Source organism: Anolis carolinensis, unplaced genomic scaffold (genome assembly GCF_035594765.1).
Source record: "Anolis carolinensis isolate JA03-04 unplaced genomic scaffold, rAnoCar3.1.pri scaffold_7, whole genome shotgun sequence".
Lineage (NCBI taxonomy): Eukaryota > Metazoa > Chordata > Lepidosauria > Squamata > Dactyloidae > Anolis > Anolis carolinensis.
In genome coordinates this window covers 1,264,444-1,276,759 of record NW_026943818.1, presented here as the reverse complement: position 1 = coordinate 1,276,759, position 12,316 = coordinate 1,264,444, and the positions used below count along the sequence as shown (strand labels likewise).

Genomic DNA, 12,316 nt, shown 5'->3' with positions numbered 1-12,316 from the left:
CAGTGCAGGTGGTCCCGGTGGTGATGGGCACACTGGGTGCCGTGCCAAAAGATCTCAGCCGGCATTTGGAAACAATAGACATTGACAAAATCACCATCTGCCAACTGCAGAAGGCCACCCTACTGGGATCCGCACGCATCATCCGAAAATACATCACACAGTCCTCGACACTTGGGAAGTGTTCGACTTGTGATTTTGTGATATGAAATCCAGCATATCTATCTTGTTTGCTGTGTCATAATAAAATAATAATGATAATAATAATAATAATAATAATAATAATAATAATAATAATAATAATAATAATACATCACACAGTCCTAGACACTTGGGAAGTGCTCGACCTGTGATTTTGTGAAACGAAATCCAGTATGTGTATCTTGTTTTATGTGTCATACAATAAAATAATAATAATAATAATAATAATAATAATAATAATAATAATAATAATAATAATAATACATCACACAGTCCTAGACACTTGGGAAGTGTTCGACTTGTGATTTTGTGATATGAAATCCAGCATGTCTATCTTGTTTGCTGTGTCATAATAAAATAATAATGATAATAATAATAATAATAATAATAATAATAATAATAATAATACATCACACAGTCCTAGACACTTGGGAAGTGCTCGACCTGTGATTTTGTGAAACGAAATCCAGTATGTGTATCTTGTTTTATGTGTCATACAATAAAATAATAATAATAATAATAATAATAATAATAATAATAATAATACATCACACAGTCCTAGACACTTGGGAAGTGTTCGACTTGTGATTTTGTGAAACGAAATCCAGCATGTCTATCTTGTTTGCTCTGTCATACAATAAAATAATAATAATAATAATAATAATAATAATAGTAATAATATTAATACATCACACAGTCCTACACACTTGGGAAGTGTTCGACTTGTGATTTTGTGATACGAAATCCAGCAAATCTATCTTGTTTGCTGTGTCATACAATAAAATAATAATAATAATAATAATAATAATAATAATAATAATAATAATACATCACACAGTCCTAGACACTTGGGAAGTGTTCGACTTGTGATTTTGTGAAACGAAATCCAGCAAATCTATCTTGTTTACGGTGTCATACAATAAAATAATGATGATGATGATGATGATGATGATGTCAGGAGAGAATTCTTCAAAGCAATTAAAGTGCATTCATTCTACAGCATACATACAGCCCAATGTTTTATTTTCCATGGCTGCAAGTTTTCGTTTCCTAACGCCTTTGTTTTTCAAGATTCTAAATGCAGAGCAACGGTAATGCGCACCTTTTTGGGGCTAAATTACAATTATTAGTACTGCGCATCACACTAGATTCAATGGCGCATGACACTTGAGTGAATATGACAACACCCCAAGATGAAGGAGTTTCAAAAGAGAAGGTGATCCGAAAGAAACCGACCAATTCGAATGTATGCACAAGCCTAATATACGTAAGCCTATGCCAGGATTGGACATTACCTTGACCACTCCGATCTCACCTGCACTTTCTTGAGCGCCACTGGTTTCCTGTCCAGGAGGCAGGTGGCCTTGTAGACCTCACTGAACTGCCCCCTTCCAATCTTCTTCTCGATCTGAAAGTCTGCCAAGGTGCAACGGTACGGGTATGTTGTCAGATGTCGCTGCTGAAAAAAGAAAGAGGCCAAGAAGCAAACTGGGTGGAACAAATACATCATGGCAAAAGTTTCAAAAGTAGGCAAGGAAGACTCAGAGGTGGCTTTGGGGAGTGCCTTCCTTCCTCTGAAATGACTCCATTGTGATTTTACTCTTCAAGGGAGACCATAACTCTTGAACATAAGCATAATAATAATAACATATATACTCGAGTATAAGCCGTCCCGAATATAAGCTGAGGCACCTAATTTTACCACCAAAAAACTGGGAAAACATTGACTCCGGTATAAGCCAAGGGTGGTAAATTTCAGAAATAAAAATAAATATCAATAACATTACATTGATTGAGGCATCAGTGGGTTAAATGTTTTTGAATATTTACATAAAGCTCAAATTTAGGATAAGACTGCCCAACTCTGATCAAATCATTATTCTCATCTTCAATGTAAATGTGCTTATGTATCCTTTTAATAATAATAATAATAATAATAATAATAATAATAATAATAATAAGGTAAAATAATACATGTAATAATAATAATAATAATAATAATAATAATAATAATAATAAGTCTTCAAAGACTCTGGCAGAAACCAGTGCAGGTGGTCCCGGTGGTGATGGGCACATTGGGTGCCATGCCAAAAGAACTCAGCCGGCATTTGGAAACAATAGTCATTGACAAAATCACAATCTGCTAACTGCAAAAGGCCACCCTACTGGGATCTGCACGCATCATCCGAAAATACATCACACAGTCCTAGACACTTGGGAAGTGTTCAACTTGTGATTTTGTGAAACGAAATCCAGCATATCTATCTTGTTTGCTGTGTCATAATAAAATAATAATAATAATAATAAATACAGGAAAATAATACACGCAATAATAAATAGAGTAAAATAATAAATGCAATAATAATAATAATACAGTAGAGTCTCACTTATCCAAGCTAAACGGGCCGGCAGAAGCTTGGATAAGCGAATATCTTGGATAATAAGGAGGGATTAAGGAAAAGCCTATTAAACATCAAACTACATCATGATTTCACAAATGAAGCACCAAAACATCATGTTTTACAACAAATTTGACAGAAAAAGCAGTTCAATACGCAGTAATGCTATGTATAATTACTGTATTTACGAATTTAGCACCAAAATGTCACAATATATTGAAAACATTAACTACAAAAATGGCTTGGATAATCCAGAAACTTGGATAAGTGAGGCTTGGATAAGTGAGACGCTAAGGTAATAATAAGATCAGAGTGAAATAATAAATGTATTATTAATAATAATAAAAATAGAGTAAAATAAATGTAATACAGTAGAGTCTCACTTATGCAACACTCGCTTATCCAACGTTCTGGATTATCCAACGCATTTTTGTAGTCAATGTTTTCAATATATCCTGATATTTTGGTGCTAAATTCGTAAATACCGTAATTACTACATAGCATTACTGTGTATTAAACTATTTTTTCTGTAAAATTTGTTGTATAACATGATGTTCTGGTGCTTAATTTGTAAAATCATAACCTATTTTGATGTTTAATAGGCTTTTCCTTAATCTCTCCTTACTGTCCAACATATTCGCTTATCCAACGTTCTGCCAGCCCGTTTACGTTGGATAAGTGAGACTCTACTGTAGTAGCAACAATAATAGAGAAAAATAATAAATGTAGTAATACCAATAATAATAGAGAAAAATAATAAATGTACCATATATTCTTGAGTATAATCTGACCCAAATATAAGCCAACCAGGACCCTCACCCGAGTATAAGCCGAGGGGGGCTTTTTCAATCTTAAAAAAGGGCTGCAAAACTAGGCTTATATTTGAGTATATACAGTAAATTTTGGACATTTTGTATAATCAGGTATTTCAAGGCTTATTTAATGGAACCGATCTTACACATCATGTCAAACACACAGCTGCATGACAGTTTTCAAGATGCCTGTGTTTACATTATTCTGCATGGATCTACAACTGGACGGTACTGGCAAAATTGAGAGGACCTGAAAGAAGTTTTTTTCCCAATCTAAGGCAGATAACACTCACAGAAATCATATAATAATATAGTGGGAAGAGGCCACACGGGCCATGTAGTCCAATGCACAAGGCAGGCTAAATGGTACAGTTATGATTAAAAGTCTAAAATGCGGAACACAAATGCTAGCAGTTGAGTTTTCTGCATGTCGGTTTGCGCTCCGTTCCATGTGTCTCAACCCAAGGAAGTTGGCTTGCCAAGCCCATTAACGCAGGGCGACGACCGGACACCTCCGCTGATACTCTCTGGCATCCGCCAAGACTACAGCTGCCGATTTGCATATGCAATGACCTAGATTTGCATCGACTATCGCAACCCATCAGACCTAATTAAAGCAGCCGAGCCCAACAAGAGGAGGCAAAGTTACAGCGCGAACAAAGGAGCAAACCCAGGTCAGGCCAAAACATGCCAAAAAACCTCCCTATTGACTAGGAGAGATGGTTGGTTTCGGGCAAAAAAACCCACTGCGGTTGAGCCCTTATCGTTACGGCCATACGAACCAGCCGAAGAGAACCGACCAATCCGAATCTTTGCACAAGCCTAATATATGCTTCTCCTCCCTGCATACTTCACAGGGCTTTTATTTATTGTATTTTATGTATTTCTTACATGCTACGTTCATTCTAAGGGAGAATGCTTATCCTTTCTGTATACTTCACAGGGTGCCTATTTATTGCATTTTATGTTCATTCTTCACTCCAAAATTAAATACCTCGAGATGTGATAATAATATAATGCAAGGGCTTTTATTCAGCTGTGAATACATGCACAACAATGATAATCTTCTAAACAAACAGGTCTTGTAAAATAAACCAGTTACATTTTAAATACTGTATATACTTGAGTATAAGACTAGTTTTTCAGCCCTTTTTTTAAGACTGAAAAAGCCCCCCTCGGCTTACACTCGGGTGAGAATCATAGAATCATAGAATCATAGAATAGTAGAGTTGGAAGAGACCTCAAGGGCCATCTAGTCCAACCCCCCGCTAAGAAGCAGGAAATCGCATTCAAAGCACCCCCGACAGATGGCCATCCAGCCTCTGCTTAAAAGCCTCCAAAGAAGGAGCCTCCACCACGGCCCGGGGGAGAGAGTTCCACTGCCGAACAGCCCTCACAGTGAGGAAGTTCTTCCTGATGTTCAGGTGGAATCTCCTTTCCTGTAGTTTGAAGCCATTGTTCCGTGTCCTAGTCTGCAGGGCAGCAGCAAATAAGCTTGCTCCCTCCTCCCTATGACTTCCCCTCACATATTTGTACATGGCTATCATGTCTCCTCTCAGCCTTCTCTTCTGCAGGCTAAACATGCCCAGCTCTTTAAGCCTCTCCTCATAGGGCTTGTTCTCCAGACCCTTCATCATTTTAGTTGCCCTCCTCTGGACGCTTTCCAGCTTGTCAGCATCTCCCTTCATCTGCGGTGCCCAAAACTGGACACAGTATTCCAGGTGTGGTCTGACCAAGGCAGAATAGAGGGGGAGCATGACTTCCCTGGATCTAGACGTTATTCCCCTATTGATGAGGCCAGAATCCCATTGGCTTTTTTAGCAGCCGCATCACATTGTTGGCTCATGTTTAACTTGTTGTCCACGAGGACTCCAAGGTCTTTTTCGCACACACTGCTGTCAAGCCAGGCCTCGTCCCCCATTCTGTATCTTTGATTTCCATTTTTTCTGCCGAAGTGAAGTATCTTGCATTTGTCCCTGTTGAACTTCATTTTGTGAGTTTCGGCCCATCTCTCTAGTCTGTCAAGATCGTTTTGAATTCTGCTCCTGTCTTCTGGAGTGTTAGCTATCCCTCCGAGTTTGGTGTCATCTGCAAACTTGATGATCGTGCCTTCTAACCCTTCGTCTAAGTCGTTAATAAAGATGTTGAACAGAACCGGGCCCAGGACGGAGCCCTGCGGCACTCCACTTGTCACTTCTTTCCATGATGAAGACGACGCATTGGTGAGCACCCTTTGGGTTCGTTCGCTTAGCCAATGACAGATCCACCTAACCGTAGTTTTGTCTAGCCCACATTTTACTAGTTTGTTTGCCAGAAGGTCGTGGGGGACTTTGTCGAAGGCCTTACTGAAATCCAGGTACGCTACATCCACAGCATTCCCTGTATCGACCCAACTCGTAACTCTGTCGAAAAAAGAGATCAGATTAGTCTGGCATGACTTGTTTTTGGTAAATCCGTGTTGACTATTAGCAATGACCGCATTTGTTTCTAAGTGTTCGCAGACCACTTCCTTAATGATCTTTTCCAGAATCTTGCCTGGTATTGATGTGAGGCTGACCGGACGGTAATTGTTTGGGTCGTTCTTTTTTCCCTTCTTGAAGATAGGGACCACATTCGCCCTCCTCCAATCTGCTGGGACTTCTCCTGTTCTCCAAGAACTCTCGAAGATGATTGCCAGTGGTTCTGAAATAACTTCCGCTAGTTCCTTCAATACTCTTGGATGTAGCTGATCTGGCCCTGGGGACTTGAATTCGTTTAGAGTGGCCAGGTGTTCCTGGACAACTTGTTTCCCTATTTGGGGTTGGATTTCCCCCAATCCTTCGTCCATTCCATGTTGCTGAGGTTGAAGATGGCTTTCTTTTTGTGAGAAGACCGAGGCAAAGAAGGCATTAAGCAGTTCTGCCTTTTCCCTATCCCCTGTCACCATCACCCCATCTACTCCTTGCAGTGGCCCTATCGCCTCCTTTTTCTTCCTTTTTCTACCAACGTAAGCAAAAAAGCCTTTTTTGTTGTTTTTTATGTCCCTGGCAAGCCTGAGCTCATTTTGCGCTTTAGCCTTGCGAACCTTTTCCCTACAGGAGTTGGCTATACGTTTGAATTCTTCTTTGGTGATTTCTCCCCTTTTCCACTTCTTGTGCATGTCACTTTTGAGCTTTAGCTCAGTTAGAAGTTCTTTGGACATCCATTCTGGCTTCTTTGCACTTGTCTTATTTTTCTTCTTTGTTGGCACTGTTTGCATTTGCGCCTTGAGTATTTCACTTTTGAAAAACTCCCATCCATCCTTAACTCCCTTGTTTTTTAATATCGGCGTCCATGGAATGCCGCTCAGTAATTCCTTCATTTTTTGGAAGTCAGCTCTCTTAAAGTCCAGAATGCGTGTTTGACTTGTCTTAGTTTCAGCATTCCTTTGTATTGCAAACTGCAGGAGCACATGGTCACTTGCCCCTAAGGATCCAACCACTTCAACTGTATTGATCAGGTCTTCCACATTTGTTAAGATTAGATCAAGAGTTGCTGATCCCCTTGTTGCCTCTTCTACCTTCTGGACCATAAAATTATCTGCAAGGCAAGTGAGGAATTTGTTGGACTTTGTACTCTTGGCTGAGTTTGTTTTCCAGCAGATATCGGGATAATTGAAATCGCCCATGACTACTATATCTCTTCTTTGTGCCTGTTTGGTCAGCTGTTGACAGAAGGCTTCATCAAGTCCTTCATCCTGACTCGGAGGTCTGTAGTAGACACCCACGACAAGATCTTTTTGAGTCCCGGTTGAGGGTCCTGGTTGGCTTATATTTGGGTCAGCTTATACTCGAGAATGTATGGTACATTTATTATTTTTCTCTATTATTATTGGTATTATTACATTTATTATTTTTCTCTATTATTATTGGTATTATTACATTTATTATTTTTCTCTATTATTATTGGTATTATTACATGTATTATTTTTCTCTATTATTATTGGTATTATTACATTTATTATTTTTCTCTATTATTATTGGTATTATTACATTTACTATTTTTCTCTATTATTATTGGTATTATTACATTTATTATTTTTCTCTATTATTATTGGTATTATTACATTTATTATTTTTCTCTATTATTGTTGGTATTATTACATTTATTATTTTTCTCTATTATTGTTGCTACTATTACATTTATTTTACTTTATTTTTTATTATTATTAATACATTTATTATTTCACTCTGATCTTATTACAGTAGAGTCTCACTTATCCAACATAAGCGGGCCGGCAGAACGTTGGATAAGCGAATATGTTGGATAGTAAGGAGGGATTAAGGAAAAGCCTATTAAACATCAAATTAGGTTATGATTTTACAAATTAAGCACCAAAACATCATGTTATACAACATATTTGACAGAAAAAGTAGTTCAATATGCAGTAATGCTATGTAGTAATTACTGTATTTACGAATTTAGCACCAAAATATCACGATGTATTGAAAACATTGACTACAAAAACATTGACTACTAAAAGGCAGACTGCGCTGGATAATCCAGAATGTTGGATAAGCGAATGTTGGATAAGTGAGACTCTACTGTATTATTATTACATTTATTATTTTACTCTATTATTACTTATACGATCTGCCAACTGCAAAAGGCCACCCTACTGGGATCTGGGCGCATCATCTGAAAATACATCACACAGTCCTAGACACTTGGGAAGTGTTCGACTTGTGATTTTGTGATACGAAATCCAGCATGTCTATCTTGTTTGCTGTGTCATAATAATAATAATAATAATAATAATAATAATAATAATAATAATAATAAAAATAAAAATACATCACACAGTCCTAGACACTTGGGAAGTGTTCGACTTGTGATTTTGTGATACGAAATCCAGCATGTCTATCTTGTTTGCTGTGTCATACAATAATAATAATAATAATAATAATAATAATAATAAATACATCACACAGTCCTAGACACTTGGGAAGTGTTCGACTTGTGATTTTGTGATACGAAATCCAGCATGTCTATCTTGTTTGCTGTGTCATAATAATAATAATAATAATAATAATAATAATAATAATAATAATAATAAAAATACATCACACAGTCCTAGACACTTGGGAAGTGTTCGACTTGTGATTTTGTGATACGAAATCCAGCATATCTATCTTGTTTGCTGTGTCATACAATAATAATAATAATAATAATAATAATAATAATAATAATAATAAATACATCACACAGTCCTAGACACTTGGGAAGTGTTCGACCTGTGATTTTGTGATACGAAATCCAGCATATCTATCTTGTTTGCTGTGTCATAATAAAATAATAATAATAATAATAATAATTATTATTATTATTATTATTATTTTATGGACCACATTGATGCAACAAGTCTTTCACTCCAAAACTGTGAAGGGATTTCTGGAATTAGATCCGAGAAAGTGACAGGAAACCAGTAATACAGCTTCCCCATCTCGGATACAAGACATTGCATGCACGGTCGCAAATTGGCAAGATATTTTCACCATCATACTGGTTAAGAGAGAAAAACGTGTGTTTGAGAGATGAAGGGAAGAGATGGCTTGTCTGCCGGAACAGTTTCCACTGCGGAAGAGAGCCAATTAAAGGCGCCTGCGAGATGCACCTGACCCGTCCTGTCAGCCTTGTAATGTGCCGCCAACCTGCGCCATCTGCACGGAAGCCGCACGGGAATTGATAGAGCCATGAGGTACAATGGCGTCAACACACTCAATGTTGCAATGCATTTGCGCTGAATAGCGGGCGGAAAACACTCTAAAATGTTATTCGTTTCGGGTAATTATGGATGGAAATTCCATTGCTGAGTTGCGTGGGTGTCACCTTTGCACGTAATATACAACGTGTAATTGAGGATTAATTTGATGTAATAGTTCTAGGTTGCGTATATGGATGCAACAATATATTTTGCCAGATTGCAATCTTGCGCGCAATGTCTTGATATCGCAATACGGCTTGTATCCGAGATGGGGAAGCTGTATTCCCATTGCCAGCGGAGAACTGGCTACACTGGTTTCCTGTCACTTTCTCGGATCTAATTCCGGGGAGATGGGGCGGGATATAAGAATAAAATTATTATTATTATTATTATTATTATTATTATTATTATTATTATTATCACAGTGTCACAAGTAACTCTGAAACACAAAGACGTCAGAAACTTAACCAAACCAAGATGTCAGAAACTTAACCAACACCTCACAACTTCTGAGGATGCCTGCCACAGATGTGGGTGAAACGTTAATAATACTAAGCCGGAAAACACACAACAACCCTTAACCAAACACTTCCTCATACAGTAGAGTCTCACTTATCCAGCACTCGCTTATCCAACGTTCTGGATTATCCAACGCATTTTTTTAGTCAATGTTTTCAATATACAGTAGAGTCTCACTTATCCAAGCTAAAAGGATAGTTTAAAATGTCATTTAAGCATTACTTACTTTTGGTATTATGTATATTGAAATAAGACATGCATCGCTTAAATTTTGTTAATTGTTGGAATGAAGAAAGAAAAAAAAACTTATCCAAGCTAAACGGGCTGGCAGAAGCTTGGATAAGCAAATATCTTGGATAATAAGGAGGGATTAAGGAAAAGCCTATGACACATCAAATTAGGATATGATTTTACAAATTAAGCACCAAAACATCATTTGACAGAAAAAATAGTTCAATATGCAGTAATGTTATGTTGTAATTACTGTATTTACGAATTTAGCACCAAAATATCATGATGTATTGAAAACATTGGCTACAAAAATGGCTTGGATAATCCAGAACCTTGGATAAGTGAGACTCTACTGTATATGAAATTAAGACTTATTTTATATATTATTGTAATTATTATATATATACATACACATATGAAATGGTCATATGAGTGGTCAAACAAATAAATTATTATTATTATTACAGAGGGATAAGCAAGGCTTGGATAAGTGAGACTCTACTGTATATGAAATTAAGACTTATTTTATATATTATTGTAATTATTATATGTATACATACACATATGAAATGGTCATATGACTGGTCAAACAAATAAATTATTATTATAGAGGGATAAGCGAGGCTTGGATAAGTGAGACTCTACTGTATATGAAATTAAGACTTATTTTATATACTATTGTAATTATTATATGTATACACACACATATGAAATGGTCATATGACTGGTCAAACAAATAAATTTATATTATTATAGAGGGATAAGTGAGACTCTACTGTATATGAAGTTAAGACTTATTTTATATATTATTGTAATTATTATATGTATACATACACATATGAAATGGTCATATGACTGGTCAAACAAATAAATTATTATTATTATAGAGGGATAAGCAAGGCTTGGATAAGTGAGACTCTACTGTATATGAAATTAAGACTTATTTTATATACTATTGTAATTATTATATGTATACAAACACATATGAAATGGTCATATGACTGGTCAAACAAATAAATTATTATTATTATAGAGGGATAAGTGAGACTCTACTGTATATGAAGTTAAGACTTATTTTATATATTATTGTAATTATTATATGTATACATACACATATGAAATAGTCATATGACTGGTCAAACAAATAAATTATTATTATTATAGAGGGATAAGCAAGGCTTGGATAAGTGAGACTCTACTGTATATGAAATTAAGACTTATTTTATATACTATTGTAATTATTATATGTATACAAACACATATGAAATGGTCATATGACTGGTCAAACAAATAAATTATTATTATTATAGAGGGATAAGTGAGACTCTACTGTATATGAAGTTAAGACTTATTTTATATATTATTGTAATTATTATATGTATACATACACATATGAAATAGTCATATGACTGGTCAAACAAATAAATTATTATTATTATAGAGGGATAAGCGAGGCTTGGATAAGTGAGACTCTACTGTATATGAAATTAAGACTTATTTTATATACTATTGTAATTATTATATGTATACAAACACATATGAAATGGTCATATGACTGGTCAAACAAATAAATTATTATTATTATAGAGGGATAAGTGAGACTCTACTGTATATGAAGTTAAGACTTATTTTATATATTATTGTAATTATTATATGTATACATACACATATGAAATAGTCATATGACTGGTCAAACAAATAAATTATTATTATTATAGAGGGATAAGCGAGGCTTGGATAAGTGAGACTCTACTGTATATGAAATTAAAACTTATTTTATATATTATTGTAATTATTATATGTATACACACACATATGAAATGGTCACATGACTGGTCAAACAAATAAATTTATATTATTATAGTGGGATAAGCGAGGCTTGGATAAGTTGGCACTGGCGCAAATGCAAACAGTGCCAACAAAGAAGAAAAATAAGACAAGTGCAAAGAAGCCAGAATGGATGTCCAAAGAACTTCTAACTGAGCTAAAGCTCAAAAGTGACATGCACAAGAAGTGGAAAAGGGGAGAAATCACCAAAGAAGAATTCAAACGTATAGCCAACATCTGTAGGGAAAAGGTTCGCAAGGCTAAAGCGCAAAATGAGCTCAGGCTTGCCAGGGACATAAAAAACAACAAAAAAGGCTTTTTTGCTTACGTTGGTAGAAAAAGGAAGAAAAGGAGGCGATAGGGCCATTGCAAGGAGAAGATGGGGTGATGGCGACAGGGGACAGGGAAAAGGCAGAACTACTTAATGCCTTCTTTGCCTCGGTCTTCTCACAAAAAGAAAGCCATCTTCAACCTCAGCAACATGGAATGGACGAAGGATTGGGGGAAATCCAACCCCAAATAGGGAAACAAGTTGTCCAGGAACACCTGGCCACTCTAAACGAATTCAAGTCCCCAGGGCCTGACCAGCTACCTCACAACTTCTGAGG

At 36.2% G+C, this 12,316-nt stretch overlaps 1 protein-coding gene across 1 annotated transcript in view; it reads right to left on the bottom strand.

Moving 5' to 3' along the window:
- nek6 (NIMA related kinase 6) overlaps nt 1-12,316 on the bottom strand; it is an 82,881-nt gene that overhangs the window by 54,674 nt on the left and 15,891 nt on the right. The window contains exon 3 of the mRNA XM_062959498.1: nt 1,514-1,657. Within this exon, the coding sequence (XP_062815568.1) occupies nt 1,514-1,657 (144 nt within the window). The remainder of the gene's footprint in view (nt 1-1,513; nt 1,658-12,316) is intronic.